This window comes from Cyanistes caeruleus, chromosome 16, assembly GCF_971803275.1.
Source record: "Cyanistes caeruleus chromosome 16, bCyaCae1.hap1.1, whole genome shotgun sequence".
In the NCBI taxonomy this organism is placed as follows: Eukaryota; Metazoa; Chordata; class Aves; order Passeriformes; family Paridae; genus Cyanistes; species Cyanistes caeruleus.
Window position 1 is genome coordinate 5,919,880 of NC_141716.1, and position 18,259 is coordinate 5,938,138.

At 43.8% G+C, this 18,259-nt stretch overlaps 1 protein-coding gene across 3 annotated transcripts in view; it reads right to left on the reverse strand.

The window, feature by feature from the left end:
• Window positions 1–605: 605 nt before the first annotated feature.
• The window catches only part of NKAIN4 (sodium/potassium transporting ATPase interacting 4), a 49,011-nt gene continuing 31,357 nt past the window's right edge, over window positions 606–18,259 (reverse strand). The window contains exons 4-8 of one of the 3 annotated variants that reach the window (XR_002868877.2): window positions 15,977–16,174; window positions 9,290–9,350; window positions 6,177–6,261; window positions 2,351–2,423; window positions 606–1,900 (exon numbers count right to left, since the gene is read on the reverse strand). Coding sequence is in view for 2 of the 3 variants with exons in the window: in XM_023939661.2 (XP_023795429.1) it covers window positions 1,891–1,900; window positions 6,177–6,261; window positions 9,290–9,350; window positions 15,977–16,174 (354 nt within the window). In the remaining variant the exon portion in view is untranslated. The remainder of the gene's footprint in view (window positions 1,901–2,350; window positions 2,424–6,176; window positions 6,262–9,289; window positions 9,351–15,976; window positions 16,175–18,259) is intronic. The other 2 variants (XM_023939661.2, XM_023939662.2) reach the window with 2 other exon arrangements.

Consider the following 18,259-nt stretch of genomic DNA (forward strand, 5'->3'; position numbering starts at 1 on the left):
CTGAATATTATAGACTTACCTGAATATGGGCTTGGTATTTATTTTACTTCTATTAATTGTTGCTTTATGCTACAATGGACACAGACAACTGAGTGGTAGTTCTGAAGTGACTCAGTCATCACACTTTTATTTCATTGATCTTTACCAGTGTGTGTTAAAACCAAGGGGCAATGCTGTTAAGTGCATAGTTTGGTGCTTTATCTCTTTAGAGTTCTTGGCAAGCAGTTTTGACCAGTTTTATTGCTGAAAGTGGCATCAGAGCTTGGTAAGGTGGAGAGGTGTAGTGTTAAAAACATGCAGACCTCAATTCCAGAAGTTTCCTCCTCTTATCATCTAAAGGTATTAAACTATGATGAAACTAGTTGTTGTTTTGCTCAGTCAGAAGCTGTGGCTTTTGGTGGCTAAAAGAAGGGGAAAAACACCCTACAGAAAACAACATTTTTACTTGCAGCTGCACCCAAGCAGAGCTCAGGATGTCTGGGTATCTGGAATAGAAGTCACACAGAAGCAAAAAATACTCAGCACTTATACATCTGGGTTTATAAAACAAGATTTTTCTTCTGGGGCCCTTTGGAATGAGACAAAAAAACCTGCATAATTCTGTCTTTGATTTAGCACTTAATGTTTTTATTTTCTTTTTTTTTTTCTTAATTCTTCCCTCACACTTCTCCCTAGCATGGCTTCGAGCTTGACCCTTCTGAAAAGCATTTCTCAAAAAATGCCAAGTAATTCCAAACAAATTAGGCAAGACAATAATGAATTACAACAGCACTTGAAGTACCAGCCCAAAAATGCCAGGGCTGGCTGACAACTGCTCCTTCTCTGCTTTTGACACTTAACATGCTGGGAGACACAGCTAACAAAACTGACTTGGTTTTGTTCTTCTTATTAATTGCTGCAGCTCATTAATGCAATTTAATTACACTCTCATTCCCCCTTCAGCCCTTTCCCTCCCCTCAAAAAGCCTGTCACAAACGAAACTCTTCCATCAGGCTGTTACCATGGAATAGGTGTGGCTCAAGGTGAAGAAGGCAGGTGCAAACCCACCTCTGATCCATGAGGAACTGGCCTTTTCCAGCGGCCTGTAGCAGGATTCAGCTACACCAGGGTTAATTTCATGTAGCTGGGCAGACCCAGAGTAAGCTACAGCTGCTCCAAGAATGGCTCAGCTGGTTGAAACGGGGTGAAGCTGCATGCTGAGTGAAGAGCTGACGGCTGGACTAGTTTTCAGCTGTTCAGCATTACGGGAGTTAGGCCACAGAGACTGAACTCAGGACAAATGCCTACTGCCATGCCTACGGAGAACGAGCAAGGGCTCCTGCACGGGCGGGACACAGAAGGGAAAAGTTCTCATCTATAACTTAGAACCCAACAATGCCTAAGGAACTCAAGTGTGAAGAGCCCCCACCTCATTTTTATACAGGCAGGGAGGAGATGAAGTTGTGTTAGGGGATTTAGGCTCTGTTCAGAAAAAGGGGAGGAAACTAACTACAGAACATACGAAATGTCCCAGGAGGTTACGTGCTGCTTCCTTCCTTCGGGATCCACGGCGCAAGGAAGCAGCTCCGACTTCACCTGTAGCTCTTGGGAGAGGCTCTTGGTGAACTTGTTCTGCCAGAGGTCTTTAGGCCTGTGCCATTTCTGGGCCAGTACCAGCAGACTGTGGTAGGAAAGGTTCGTCAGGGCACTTGGAGAATTAATTAAAAACCAACTGTGTGGCCATTCTTTGATGTACATTCATTGTGTTTGGAAAGAAGACAAGGAACAAAATAATGGAATGGAGTTCACCATCCTGCATTTCCTCTGCCAAAGATCCAGGCCCCAGGGGACTGTTTCCTGCAGCACCTTTGGTGGAGTGCAAGGTTTATCCATCCTCTGGCTTCTCTTCACTTACGCAGGCCTATAAAAGGGGGGAGAAAGGTGAAGGCAGGATGTGAGTGTGGAGCAAGTACTCAATTGCTTTCTTTATGGAACAGAAATGGTGTGAAAATAATGAGGACAATTTTTTCTTTCCTCTTCTGGTCTTTCAAATATGATTGACTACAGATGAGGAATAGGATTGAGAGCTCAGAAGTAATGTAGTTAAGTAGTCTTCAAGCCTGGAAAGAATGCTATGCATATGTCAGACCTGAATATGCTGCAGTTAGGCTCAAGTGTTAGATCTATGTATCCTCAGCATTTGGAGCTGCATAAAATTTGGTTAGGAACTTAAAAAGCTAAGGGTCATCTCTAGGATAAAGAGCTGCTTGAAATTGCAGTGATGTGCTTTTTGTGTAGTGCAGCAGGATAAGCAGATCTACTTTTGGAGCCAGCAGTAAAGGTGAGTGAATGCTTTTGGCTGAAACATCACCTCTTATGCATGCAGCTTCAGGATGATCAAAAGAGTTTGCAAATTCATGTTGTTTGTTTGGGAAAAAGTCTACCTAGAAAGAGAAGCAGAAGTGTTTTGTTTTGTGTTTTTTTTCTCTCCTCAGAACAAAGTGTGATTTTTTTTCCTGTTTAAATTTCCTTTGTAAATTATTCTGTTTGTTAAAGTTTGGAGAAGATAGGTGGGAAAACAATTCTAAAGAAGTTTTCCTTCCCCTTCTTCTTATTCCAGTGTTTCAGTCTTGGATTCTGACTTTTTGACTTAATGTTATTTGTGTGCTTGTACATATTGGTGTATTGAAGAACCCACTTGAAGCCAGTAAGGGATGATGGTGGTATGGGGACCAGTCCTTTAATCCTCACAGCTGCTTCGTGCCTGTGGCCAGCAGACAGTGCCCCAAAAAAAGATTGATCTGGGATCATTAAAATGAGCAATTGCCAACTGGAGCCTCAGATCCCTCAATTAACCAATACCTCCTGTTGCTGCCCTGTCAATGCTGAGGTCTCCATCTGATAAAAGTCACACCCTGGGTTAACACAGGGCCCTTTCCACTGCTATTTCTGAGGAAAGGGAAGTCCATAAAATCTGGCTACACAAATCAAATTAAAGCTCTTAAGCCTGTAATGTGGTGTAGTACTTGAGGTGCCAGAGGAGTGTTAGTTAAAGGTGCAGTTCACTGCTTGGCCTTAGAAACACGGTCTTAAAAGGCAGGAAGATCTATCTGTACGTTTTAAATAAACAGAGGGCATCTCCTGTCATCCAGTAGGTTCTTGATTTAGCACTACCCTGTGTACAAAATCACACTTTGAGGCTATTCTGCTTTATAATTGAGATTGCACAGTGCTGCTTTCCAAAACAAATTCAGAGAGTGATGTCAGGAAACTGAAAGGATTCAGCAGGCAGGAGGTGCTGACAAATTCTCAGGATGCTCTGGGTACTTGGCAGGTAGTGCAGGGGCTTGGAGAGAACAGCTTGAGTGAGAAATGTCAAAGCCAGCTTGGCCAGCACTTCCACAGTTATTGGTGAAAAAATGTGGGTTTTTTGCCTCAAGTGATGAGAATTCTGTTACTACAAATGAACAGACAAGAAGAAAAGCAACCCAGAGCTGAGGTCCTGTGCTGTGCAGCACAAGGGGAGACAGTGGTGCCAGCAGGCACAACCTGAACTTGTGCTTGAGGGAGGAGAAAGAGTTCAACATTTTCTTCCTAAAAACTCACTGGAAATCCTCTCTTTTAGCCTCAGGCAAACAACTTTGTCTTTCCAGAAGTGATTTGGATAAGTACTTTGACACAGAAACTCAGGCAGTGAAGATTTTAACATATCTTCTATCAAGAGTGCTATTATATTATTATTAAATAATTAGTATGATGCCTTGATTGGCAACCAGCAGTGAGATTAAGGGCAGTTCTTTTGCACAGTAAACTTCCAGAAGAATTTTTTTCAGGATAATTTGAGCCTCTTTTACTTAAGGCTGCGACTTCAAACAGTAACTATCATAATCAAACTCCCCTGGAGTCAATGAAATGTGGAGCAAAAGCAGTTGTGGAACCTGAAACAGAAATAACTTTATTTTTAGAATAATAAAAATATTATTTGCTGCATTAGTGTGTTCAAGGTGTGGTTTGAGATGAGCACTCTTATATCTTGCCTTTGTAAAAACAGTACAAAATGATGGTTTATTGTTGTTGCTGGCTTTTTTTGCAAAGAGAAAAATAATACCTGACTTGAAAAATTTGTGGTTTTCCACTAACTGGAGGTTTGCAGCTGAGGTCAGGGAGATCATTATGATAAAGCTGGGATGTAACTGAATTATGGCATGAAAATACCTAAAGTAACAGTTTGAGGTGGTGTTTTTTCCTCCTAGCAGGAGACAAAGGTATTCCAGAACTTCTTTCACTGCTGTGGCTGGGAGCTGAGGGCCAGAACTGGGGTGCACAGTTTGAATGCTGAATTTAGCAGCTCATGTCATTGTTCTGTGGGGTCTCAGGTCTCTAAAAACTCATAAATTCAGAGATATGAAGAGGAGAGACTAGAGAAAAATGCAGGAATGGGCACAGTGGGAGGGAAGTGTGATCTCATGAGAAAAGGAAAGGTAAAACTGGAGTGAATAGGATAATTTCATTGGGGAATGAAGGAAAGATCCTGTTAGAGAAATGTGGAGCCCAGAAAATGCATCTGACTGCAGCCAAGGGGGTGATGCCATTCTAAAATGAAAGTTACTGCTTGCAGTCAGCTCCAAGTGATCAGTTCTAGAATAAATTTGGTTTCATTCAGCATTTCCATCAACAAAAAGGAGTTCAAACAAGAAACCCAAGTTCCTGATCCTTAGCTCTTCTCTAAACTTAGTTCCAAATACATTGGATGTATTTGTTGTTTCACATCTTCTTGAATAGGATATGGAAAAAAAATAAATTCCTTCAAGTCATCACTAAATGATTTTCACAGCAGGACAAGGGCATCTGCAGCACTCCATGGCACCTGGGAATCAATTCTCCCTTCCTCCCCTCACTCCCATTCACACACATGGAAAAAAGCCAATAGGCTGAAATAAATAAATAAAAATTGCTATTTGGTGGCAGTTGAAATTTATAGAGGGTCACATTATCTACAGCTCAGCAGTTGTTTTCACCTCCTGTTAGCCTGAAAGAAATATTATTTTGTGCTGGTAGAAAATATAAACAGAAGTGACGGGCTAAAGAATGGGAGGGAGGAACGACAAAATTATCTGTGGACTTGAACAGCAGCTTCCCCTCTTGCTGAGGCCCTGGAAGAAAGTTTTACATTGCTAACTTCTCTTCAAATTGCAATCTCCCCATATAGGAATCTTCATTTAGAAGTGATAGCTTCTTTCACAAGCAGAACTGGTCATTTTAAGAAAAAAGAAGCCCAACCCCTGCACTGTGAAAATGTGATGCTTCTTCAGCCTGCTGCTGCATCCAGCTAGTAAATCAGGGAGCTGCTTAAAGCTGCACCGTTCTGCAGACTATGAAAAATTCCACCCCACTGTGACAAAATGAGAGAGAAATCAATATTTAATCTCCTGTAGCATCCCTTGTAATAACACCATAGAACCCCCCAAAGTTACAGGGAATTCAATAGCTTTGCAAAAATTACTTGTATTCCTGATCTTGTGCTGCAGTGACAAAGTGGGCAGTAAGTCCTTATGAAATTAGAGGGGCACATCTACCAATCTACCTCAGGCAAGTTTTCCTTCCCTCAGCCCCACTCCTTTCCACCATCTTCACATTCTTCTTTTTGGCAGGACTCTGGTAACATTGTTCCTGAAAAACAGCCTCCCTCAGCAGCTGCTGTAAAAACCTTCCATGTGTTGAACTGCCTCTTGCCGATCAATTTAAAGAATATAAAATCAGATCTCTGCTGCTTTAAACAGGCAGAATTGGCCTTTGTGTCTGAGGATTTCATTAAGAGCCAGCTTTTAAGTGGACAGAGCGAAATTGGGATCTGGTGCTTCAGGGGGCAGAAATGGGAATTCAACAGTGGCCCTTCATTATTGGTAGGAGAGAAGCTGCTGTGGACAACTCCCCTTTCTGCTCTCAGCTGAACTCTTGGGCTGGCCCACATGTGGAATGCTCAGTTCTTGGTGGCAACAGAATTTAAAATGATTTTGGAGCTGAGAAAGGGCAGCTTCACCCTTGGAAGCTTCTGGTCTCCATTTCTTCATTATTTCCATGCCTGAAAAGCCTGTTGGAGAAATCAACCTACAAAGAGGAAAAACCCCAAACCTGTGGTACCCTTGAGCCATGAAACCAAGAAGCACGTGGAGTCTCTTAGCACAGATGATACTTACAGGTATGTCTGCTTGAACAAAAGGTTGGTGGGTTTTTCATTGACATGGTAGAGAGGAAATGGATCAAATCCACCAATGAAATCAACTGAAAAAAAATCAAAACTCAAATAAACAAACAAACATGGCCAGAAAGTTGAAAGGAAATGAAAGAAAGGCTTGGTGCATGTCATGGCATAAACAAAAATTAGTGAAAGAACAGAAAAGTGATTTTTTCAGGTATGGATTTCCTGGGATGGGCAAGCGTGCCAAAGAGGAGATTTCAGCTAACACAAAACTTAAAGCAGAACTAACAAAATACTCTAGAAAAGCCTCCTTGGGTATTACCACCATGCTGTGACTGCACGTGAGAGGAGCAGACAAAGCTGGAGCCGAGGAGAGGAAGCTGGGGAACGGCTCCTGAGCGAATGCCAGGGAGAAGCTGGCAGCACAACCCTCCCCAGCAAGGGTACACAGGGAAGTGGGAATTTTCTTACCCCACTTGTCTCTCCTGCAAGACAACAGCAGCTTTGGAAAACTGCAACCACCTCATTATCTCCAGCTCTGGTATTTTTCGTGTCCCCTCTGCCAACTCAATTTCTTTTAATTGTGCCCAAACAGGAACAAAGCTTCCCTTCTCCAGTGCTCACGGAAGGGCAGCGTAACTCAGCAGGGAGAGTTCGAAGTGGCAATTCCCTTAGTAACCAGGGAAGAATTTTCCAAGGCTGTCTCAGTTCCCTGGACTTCAGGCCAAGCCTGCAGCACAGCCAGGGCAGGAGGGGTGTGAGCTGCTCTGATTTGTGACTGACCTCACAGGCCTTGTAAAACCCTTTAAAACAGACCCAGCTTGGATCATTTTTTGGTGCCAAGTTAGTACATTGTGTATGGAAGTGTGAAAACCATCCTGTCCAAGTGCCATTTAAAAATAACTGGAGAGTTTTATTAACTGTTTCAGTGCCTGATTATTTTTCTTCCTGAAGATGGCACTATTATTTTAAATTTAAGCTGAAGAGGTTTGAGGTTTTTTGTTGATCAAACAATAGAAAAAATATTTACTGATATATTGGATGTAAAAAAAACCCCAAAACTTCTTAAAATATATTTAGAAACCTAAGGACAACAGATTCTGACAAATTCCATCTTGATGGAGAGCTTCATGCTGGTACTGAGATTTTGGGACAACTGAGAGGTAATGGGTAAAATCTGTAGAGTTCTAAGTTAATTGTGGGGATAATTCCCAAATACTTTCAGTGAAACTACCTTTTCTCAGACACTTTTGAAAGCGTTTTGAGTATTCTAAAATCAAAACAGGCTGCCATTTTTTAAAAAAATAAACAAGAATTTAACTTTATTACCTCAGTTGTGGAATGCCTAAATTGGGAAACTTGAAAGAACAGCAATTTTCAGTAACTATTGAGTACCTTAAACAAACACAAGTCTTATCATCTGAACATGCAAGCATGAGGGCACTCAAAATCCAAGGCATTTAAAAAAGAAAAAAATCTTAAGTGTGGTTCCTTGTGATTCAATACATTGCATTAGCACATCTAAAATATTCTTGCCCACAATTCAGCATTAGCAGGTCCCTATTGCTGTGTTTTCTCATGAAAATCACGTTAGCATGAGCTTCCTGATTAATGTGCCTCAGCACTTATAATTACTTCATGCTGCATATCAAAGCAACATTTAAAGGAAACCACAAATGGAAGAGAAAATTAAAACGCAGCTCAAATTTATTCAGGTCACTGGAAGGATCTACCCCTGTGAGTGTGAAATATTGATGGTTTGTCATTGTTAATTATTCAAGCTGGCATTTTAACTCCAAGCTGAGAAACTGGGAGTGAAAGTGAATTTGTTAGTGGGGGAAAAAAAATACATATCCTGAAATTACTAGCTCTGTGTTTCCTAGATAAAGCTGCCTTCCATGTTGTTGCTCTCCTAACAGATCCCTACTATAAAAATGAGTTCTGTCAAGTTATTGCTTTACAATATTCAGCAGGGGCTCAGAACTGCAGCTATTTAGCTAATAGAAGAGTATAGCCTAATTTAAAAGATATTACTATAATGTAGCACCTTCTCTAAGTGCATTGCCAAGCTCTAAAGAAATGATCAATAAACCAGGAGAATGAGTTCAGCCAGGAAGGAAGGAAGAAAAAAACATAAGGACAAGGCAGATAAGTAATGCATCTCCTCTCGCTCCTATGAAAACACATTCTTCACATACTTTCAAATATTCAGTTCAAAGCTGTTGTTTTCCAGCTCTCCTCCATGCCAGCTGCTCTTTAAAACAACAAAGCTACTTGCACAAACCTAATCAATGCCTTAAAAGAATTGATACTTGGATGTAAAACCTTTGGATGAAATCCTTTGCTGGAGTAAACTGGCCTAGACCCAACACATTGCCACACAAACCTAACTTTGCATTTACTTTAACTCTATGCATCCATTTCTCTGTTTGTAAAATTACTGGTCTCAAAAGGTGTTTTAGAGGGACAAAGCACTCCAGGACCAGCTGGGTACCTGCACAGGTCCCACAGACCAGTGAGTCTTTACCCTGACACGTGTCACAGTGACTGCCTGTCACTGAAGAGATTTGTGCACCCAACACGAGGGAGCTGGCTCCTTCCTCCTTGTAATTCAAATACAGCATTTCCTCTGCTCTTAAATTGAGTGGTCAGATTGATTCTTGGCAAGAACTCTCATGATCTGCTTCATCCTCAGCTTGTGGCACATGAGACTCAGCAGGTCTCCCACTTGAGCCCTGGGCTGAAAGCTTTGTTGTAGATGCTTTTAATCGCAGCAGTAATATTTCAGAACCATTATTCTCAGGCTATATGAGCCTGAGAACAGAAGCAGCTTCCCAGTTTCTCTAAGGCTTAGTCCAGCTGAGAAGCCAAAACCAAGCTCTTTTTGTGCTCTAAGTGTAGCAGAATTACAGCATCTAACACAGAGTGACACGGGAAAAGAAACCCTCACAGTAAAAATAGCTGATCCTTGAAGGGCTAGTTAGTGGCATAACACACAGAGACAGAGATGGAAAGAGGTCTGATGGCAGCTCAGACCTGACAGACAAATATCTGAGAGATAAATAAAATTTACTAAAACCTTTGCCAAGGGATCTGTTGATAAATACTTACAGCTGTCTTCTTCTTCTGTAAAAACACTAACCACGTAACAGGCATACACAAAACCCACCAGCTGGAAAAGAGAGAGAATAAATCATTTTAGCATCAGCCAGTGTGAGCCTGGTCAGAACCCACTGGGCACAACTTCAACAGGCACTATTTACAGTCAGCTTGGCAGCGTTTCTGTGACTGTGGAGCCAAGTCATGTTTGCTGTAGGGATTGGGGCAGGTGTGGATGTCAGGGAAGGCACTGATGGAGCACACCCAAAGGAGGAAAACTTGTAAGACCCATCCTCACCTTCAGAGTAGCACCATCAGTCGCTTGAAAGATTGGCAAGAACATGGGTTGGCTTTGTTGCAACTGAAACTCCTGTGCTAACTCTCAGTAAGAAGTGATGGGGACACAGGAGAGGGCCTTGTGGGACGAACAGCAATGTACAGGAGACACAGAGTTTCAATGACAACAACTCATCAGCTCAGCATTCCTGCTATATGGGGTAAATTACCAATTAGAGGTGAGTAGTTTTTATGCAGATGAGATAGAAAATTAGTTAACCATAAGAATGGTGCTGTACTGGCAGAAATGTTCAGAGACACCAAAATCTTTAGTAACTCAGGAGTTTCTAGAAGCTCTAAAGCATCAGAGCTGCCTCCTTCAGGCTCACTATCAAGGTGTTCCTCAGCCTAAACAGAGAGACAAACTTCTGGTACTATGGGAGTTAAGCATTCCAGATGCATCAGGGTCTTATTTTGCTTTGCCTTCTCTCTGTTAATCAAATATCCTCTCCATCCTTCATTTTACATCTTTACGAAACACCCCACTTAGCGAGATCTTGGTTGACAGTAACTGTGTTAGTAAAGTTATTGTGAGGCATAATTGTTTTCCACTGTGAGCTCAATTCCTGGGAACAGGAGTCAGCCTGTAACACACAGTGACTCACTCCAAGTGCAGACAGAATGATGCATGGGAGGGCTTGAAAAGTAGAGTCCATTCATTTTTAACATGACAGAAAAATACATCACACCCGAAAACAAAAGGCAAGATAATGAGATTTCTGCTGGGGAGTTATACAACATTTGTGGTTTCTCCAGCTCTCCCTGACAAAACACACTGTGTTGGGAGGAAATGGAATGTTTTTGTAGAATCACTAAACCCTGTTTTTCCTTGAAGATTTTTCTATAATCATCTGAAAGAGAAGGCAGCTCGCCCCTTTCCTCTTGGGTGAGCCTTATGGGAGCACATCCCAGAAGCTCAGTGGAGGAAGGGTAGCTCTGGGGACTCCCTCGTTCCTCTGCATTTCTGAAACCAAGGCTGCTTCAGGCTGAGTTCCTGTGAGCTACAGGGAAACATAAATCCTCTGGCCACATGCAATGGCCAATCTAATTGTACCTGCTGCCTTCTAGAATTGTCTCAGAATAGAACTATTACTGTTTAAGGGGGACAAATGAAAACCAAACAATATCAGAGATTTTTCCTCTACATTGCTTGTAGTGTAACACAATAAAATCTGGAACTTGGTTGTTTTTTTTTCCTGAAGTTTGTGGCAGTTTTTGGGCAGATGAGAGCAACAAATCTGGGGAGGGATCTGGAGCACAAGTTTGATAAGGAATGGCTGAGGGAGCTCAGGAGAAAAGGAAGCAGAGGAAGGACCTTAATGCTCCCTGTGACTCCCTGGAAGGAGGTTGTAGCCAGGTAAGGGTCTCTCTTTTCTCCCAAAAAACAATCAGACAACAGGAAATGTTGTCAAGTTGTCAATGTTCTCAAGCTGTGCCAGGGGAGGTTTAGATTGGATATTGGGGAATATTTCATAATTAAAAGGGTTATCCAGCCCTGGCACAGCTGCCCAGGGCAGTGGTGGAGTCACCATCCCTGGAGGGATTTAAAAGAGAAGTAGATGTGGCACTTGGGGACAGCTTTAGTGGTGGGCTCGGCAGTGCTGGGGGAGCTGGAGGGTCTTGGGCAGCTTTCCCAGCCCAAAGGATCGCAGGAGCCCCGGCCCGGCCCGGGCTCTGGCCGTGGTGCTGAAGCCCCGAGGCCGCTCCCGGGAGCCACCCGCTCATCCCTGGGCTGCGGGATCTGGTCCAAATGTTCTCGCATAAACAGAGTGCTTCCTGCACGTCCCAAGGGATGTCCAACCACCCTTCTGCACCCTGATCTCCAGCATAAAGGCATTTGAACTCAAGTAACAAATTCGGAGTGTGCTCACACTCATCCTCTGTACCTGCTGGAGCATTTTTATAGTTGTAAGATCCAGCCTCTTACATCAGGTCAAATCACACAATTTACACAAACACACAAATATCCAGACGGGAAAGATGCATCCTGAATACACACCCTGATTCCAAGGGAACTCTAGGCCGGTTTTCTCCCTCCTCAGATTTCCCATCATTGGGTTAACAGCCATGCAAAGTGGCAGCCCTAAATCCACTCTCCACTATTATACTCTAAACACACAGACGCAAATCTTATGTGGTACCTGTGTCAGGAAACTCTTGATAGAATTAACAATGAAAATGATTTACCTGCCCAGTTTCTGAGCAGAGTTGGGAGCGATTATCAGCTGTACTGTCACAGCAAATCTGATAAAGTGCTGGACATTTTTCACGGTTCAGAAGCACCAAGCAATGTGATTGACTTGGGAAGTTTGTTTTGCACAGAAATTAATGCCCCATAACCCTCAACCATCATTCTGCTCACCCCATACATTTTTCACTTTATGACTAAGGTGACTTTTTTTGCATTCAGAAGAACCAACCAATCAAAAACTAGTGAATTAAGAGAACTTCCCTAAATCTCTAATTCCAGCTCCATTGCAGTGGAGGATTTTTGGTTTTGATTCCATCCATCTCCTGGCTGTGTTTCAAAATCATCTGCTTACTTTACTTTATATTGACATTATAGTCCATTCCTTCTTTACATGTATTTCAGCAATAAAAAAATCTTGTTTATTTAATGGAACTTTTTATTCAAAGAAGCTTTGTCTTGTGATCTGACCAGAGCAGGAGTTTCAGTGGCAAGGGGGGAAGAGATGTACAACATAAATATGAATTCCATTTTTTTCTGTGCTGACCTAAACTGTAATTAAATACTCTAAAGCATTCATCTGTAATTAAATAACCTCAAATTAAATAATCTCAAGAATTAACTGAACTCACGGGAATCCCCATGTCTCACCTTTGGAATAAATTATAAATGAAACACAGCTAGGGAGGAGAAATGCTGCTCCTGTTGTCCAGTGTTTCCCCTGGAAAAGCCTGCTGGAGTGTGGAATGAGCAGACTCCAAGAAACACCCGAAATTCCCTTCTGACTTCATCTTTGATAACGATGTGTTGAGCCCCCACACATCACCCAGTTTATCAGCAATTAACACAGAACAGGAAGCTTCAGAGAAGCCAACAATTTGGAATAATTTCATCCTTGCTCCAAGTGCCATCCTGGCTGCTGCTTTCAATACACAGGAGGGGTTTAAGCTCTGTATCCCAGGGAAATTCTTGGATCTTTGCAAATTACATCGGGCAGGTGGAAGAGGAGGGAAAACGTCAGCGATGTAAAATGACACTAAGCCACTGCTCTAATTCCCCAAAGAATGTTCTAGGGCTTTAGCCCGTGCTGCTGTTTCTCTGCTTGTTCTACATGTGCAGTACCAGCTTTCTCCAAGCTGCAGAAGGATCCGATTAAGCTTTTTATTAGGAACACATGTTGAGGGCAGGTGTGTTCTGTCAGCCTGGGAACTGCCCCACAAGAGAGGATGGAGCTGGGGTGCCCCAAGCACTCTGCAGGCAAACAGAGTGGGAAAGACAGGAAGAGACAAGTGTGCCCCAAGGGAATGAGGGAAACATATGGCTGAGCATCCCCCTGCCCCTCAGTCCTCTGAAGTTAACTTTTTTAATGGAGAGTTGAAAGCTGTTCATAAAACAGCAGCGCTGAATGAAGGCACGGGAGCCAGAAAGAGCAAATTAGAGAAAAACCTGGAGAAAGGGACCAGCTGGCTGCAAGTGTGCAAAATACACAAAGGATGGGAAGGCAAATTTTAGGTGTTACTGTTACTTGTGTAAGATCTTAGCTTTAGTCTCCCTCTGTCCTAGCGAAGATTCTCCATCTCTTCTCACAATAGACGAAAAAGCCACTGCTTTTTCCAGCACACAGAAGAGGTGCAAAGCCTTTTCTTTTAGGGTAGATGCATTCTAGGTTTTACTTCTAATCAGAGCTAACAAAAGGTGCACACTGACACCAGTGCAAGAGGGAGAAATGAAGGGAATTCTGCTATGAGAAAGCAAAAATACAGCCTGTGAAAGAGCTATTGTGACCAGATAGCCAAAGAGAGGCAATCAAAATCCTTTAATTCCTTGACCTTCTTTACTCTTTGGATGCAATTACAACCACTGAAAATCTACCTTCTGCCAAGAGCAAGGCATCTCTTGTGCACTGGTTCTCACATAACATCTGCTGTCAAGGCTTGCCTTGCTGCCTCCCTGGGAACCTTCCAACCTGTCAGTCTGAGTGAAAACAACAGACAGGCAGGCAGCGAGTTCTGGCGGCTGGGAAGACATTTCCAATTTCTACCCCATTCAGTGGAGCCTCAGGAAAAGCCCAACCCTCCCCACTCCCAGAAGTACCATATGGACAGCCCAGAGCTATGCCAGGTATTTCAGAACTGGGAATCGCTCCCCTCCCTGCTGGCTGGCGAGCTGGGGACGTGCAAGATGAATCCTTGTTGAGGCAAAAGCAAAGCAGATCCTCATCTTGACAAAGTAGCTGCTGCTGCATTTCCTACCTGGGTTGGTAGGATTATCTTTACAATTCATTTCTACACCAGGACAGACTTTTAGATGTTGCCACAAAGAGCTTTTACCTCTGATGTGTTTTGTGCTAAAGCACTGAGGAAAAATTTTCACACTGGACCCTACAGCAACTTGTATCATGTGTGGTGACTAATATGCCCAAGTTTGATTGCGTTCCAGATTAAAGGAATTGCTTTTGCCTTCAAGGAGTACAGACAAGCTCTGGGCAAAAGCAGACTGAGACCTTATGTATCCTCAAATGTATGCCCAGGAGCAGGATGATATAATCAGCAGGAGTCAAGCTGACAGCCAACACTGTGCTCACCATATGGGGCCAGGTTTGCTTTCCCTCTCCTTTGGCATGCAAGACTGAATTCAGGGAGCCTTGCCCCAAGTACACAACACTGCAGTACAGTCCCTCAGGACTCAAGTCCCTCAGTAGTCTCAAGGAATTGGAACTTCCAGAAAAATAAAATAAAATACAGTTGGGCACTGCATATTCAAACAGCGTGGGTTTCACAGTGCTGTATCTGGGGTGAAAACCAAATCCCCTCACCCCAGTTAGTTTTTGTCTAACTTCTAAAAACAGTTAGACAAAGCAAAACCGAACTATTGAAAGCACAATTTTGCCTGTCCCTTGCCCTTCCTAACAGGGAACTGACAATTCTGGTCTCAGACAAGGAGGGAACTAGGTCATGTCTCTTGCTGCATCCCCTGAGCCTTCAAGTTGCTGGTTGTGTTTTTGTGCTATTGATCTGTGTCCCTGCCTGTCTGCAGCACTGTACCTGCCAGCACTCTGGGGACAGCTGCCCGCAATAAAACCTGCCTCAAAGTGAGATAAAGAGAACAGAAAAAGATACTGGCAGGGATCAAAGAGTTTGACCCTCAGAGAGTAAAAAGGGAGAGAACTGGCTGACTGCTTTCAGGCAAGGTATGAGGGAGAAGGAAGACTTGCTTTTTGCCTGACCTCAAAGAAAAGGGGAAAAGCTCCATTCCTCCCACTGCATGACAAAATTACATGAGCATTTCAGAGCCAGCAGCAGTTACAGAACTGGGGCTTCAATACTCTGCTTTTATTACAGGACAAGTAGAAATTTGGTTCAATGCATAGTCCAGCCCATATGGGTTTCTTGCCTACACATATTTTAACCCCTTTTCCAGGGTTTAGGACTCAACAATTTATTGCACCTTAAATCTCAGAGAGAAAGAGCAAGAAAGTATTTCCTTAAATCCTGTTTTGTCTTGTATTTCCCTCTTGTCTCCCCATCTGGCCCTTAGTGGTGTTTTGCAGATGTACAGAGAATACCATCACTCATAGAAGCATGGAATTAAGGCTGGAAGAAGCCTTTTAAGATCAAGTCAGTCATCAACCCAGCATCACCACCTCGTTCATCACTAAACCATGTCTTCAAAGTGCTATATCCACACATTTTCTGAACACTTCCAGGTATGGTGGCTCCACCACTTCCCTGAACAGTCTGCTCCAGTGCTTTACCACCCCTTCTATGAAGAAATTGTCCCCAGTATCCAAATTAAACCTCCCCTGTGCAATTTGGTGTAATTTCCTCTTGTCCTGTCAAAACTCTTGCTTTTGACCCTCCTCCAGAAAGGTCTCTGTCCTTGTCAAAACATGAATTCCCACACCCCAACAGGGATTCAGAACCTTTGTTACTGCATGATTGCAAAGATGCATTACTTCAGGCATCAGGTTGCTGATACCCATTCCCAACTGTTCCAAGGAGTATTTTTTGTACAAGAGAACAGCAGAACAATCAAACAGAACTCGTTCACAGACACTTTTGGAATCAGGTGATACAAGAAGTGCTGAAAAATACAGGCCAAGCCCTGTGGCTGGAAAAGCCCCCAAACCAAGCAGCATTTCCTGAGGAATTGCTCGCCCCCCGCGAGGCACTCACCGCGATGAGGATCTGGAAGGAGCTGTGCATGACCTCGATGTACCGGTACTCCAGGGCACAGCCGATGACAGAGATGTAGGAATGGTTATCCAGCCCCTTGAGGCCAGACATTGAAGCCTCCTTCCTTACACAGCCAGGGCCATTTTCACTCCACCAGGATTGGTGCCGGGAGATGTTGAATGTCAGGAGTTCGCTGTCCTAAAGGGAAAAGTTGCAAAGAGATCTCTGTTTACTCTGAGAGTGTCAGACATGCTGTCAGATGGAGGTTGTATTAAATCAGTGGAAAACTTAGTTTCTGAGATCCCCACTCCTCAGGAATGCTAGCACAGATCAAAACACATTGGCTTGATATTCCTTCATAGAATCATGGAATGGTTTGGTTTGGAAGAGACCTTAAAGAACCTTCACTAATCCAGGTTGCTCCAAGCCCCATTCAGCCTGGCCTTGAACACCTGCAGGGATGGGGCAGCCACAGCTTCTCTGGGCAACCTGTCCCAGGGCCTCAGCACCCTCACAGGGGAGAATTTCCTCCTATTGTCCAATGTAAACATATTTTCCAGGCAAGCTGCTGTGGTAAGAACCATTCCTGAGGCAGCCCTGCAACAAATCTATTTCACCATCCTGTAGCACAGCTGCAATGCAGGCTGCAGACCCAAGAACATTTTGCTAGTGGTATCTTCACCCAGAAAAGAACCCTCAAGTTTTGGGTTTGGGAGATGAACCATGTAACTCTAGAGGAAAAAGGTGGCACTAAGTGTCCTGCCAGGCTCTTCTCAGCACAGGAATCAACCCAAGCAACTGAAAAATATGAACTTCATAACCCCAAAGTGAGTTTCAAAACCCAACAGATCTTCCTCTGTTCCTAGCTTTTAACACATCTGACAAGATGCTGGACCATTTTTGCCTGATTTCCTTCCACACTCTTCACATCTGGTGCTTCTGCATCTCCTGTCAGCCCCAGGTCAGCCTACCCAGCCGAGCTGACCCCACAGTGCTGACTGCAGCTTCTTGTAAACATCTCCCCTTGCAATTTCCTACCAACCTTACCTAGAGAGGCTTTTTGTTTTACTGCCTTGTCTTTGCTAGGTAAATACTTCAAACCACTTCAGGGGGTTATGCCACACAAGCAGTGCAGGCCTTTGGTGTGCAGCCACATGCTTATTTAAAAATGACCACACTTTCCTCACACTTGAGAAAAGCACAGTATTTACAGGAATACAAGGAGAAGCTTTGGGATTTTGAGCTTGCAGGACATGGCAAAGCACTCCTGCAGGTGAAAGACAAACTCAGGACTGGCTGAACAGCTGTAACCCTTCATGGATGAGTGCTAAGTGCTGGCTACCCCTGAAGTCCTCTCAGGTCACTTTGATCAACAATCCCTTTTGACCACAAAACAAGGCAAGGGGCTGGAAGTTTTATTCTGAAGAATAGATTAAAAAATTTGAAGGAGAGAATCTGTATCTCTGCAGAGAGGGATGGATGCTGGATATACACCCATCACTAAAGGTTTTAGCACCTATCCATAAACTATTTCACACTGCTCGTGCCAGGGTCCTACAGTCCCAGGAGGAAAGCTGTGGCTCCCAGAAAAGCAGCAGTCAGAGCTTGGGGTATTCACACTTCCCAACATGGAAAACCTCACATGGCAGCTCCTTTGTGTCGGCTCCCCGTAGAGTGAAAAGGAAAAACAGATCCAGAGCAGCTTATCCAAGCCCCTGCTCCAAATTACCCTCTGGAGAGAGGGCCTGTCTCCACAGCCAACACAGGAGCCAAGCCAGGCAGTCCTGCAGATATAAAACACGGACACAGAAAAGCACATCCAGGGCCAAACTCGAGTCCCAGGGGCAGGAATCTGAACAGGGCAGGGAACAGTCCCCAGCTGTGTCCCTCTGCACCTTGTGTGGGGACCCTCCGTCCACCACAGACACCCTGAGCCAGCCTGCAGAGCCAGCACTCAAACCTGCTGCAGGAAGCACGTGTTGAGAAATGTGGACAATTAAGTGAGAAGACAGCTGCCAAGCTCCTGACATAATCACCACAGCAGATGGCATGTGCTTTACAGGGGATGGAGGAGGGCACGGAGATGGAGCGTGGCACTGGGGCAAAGGCAGCCGGAATAGCAAAGACAATGGGGAAAACTCCACTAACAGCTGGGAGTTTAGCCCTCTCCTGGGCTTCACCCTTCAGTGGCCCACACAAAGCTCAGAAAGACACCAAATCACAGCTTTTCTGCAAAGCTTGTTCTTTTTCCCCCAAGTTGGCATGTTCTGAGGCTCATGGATT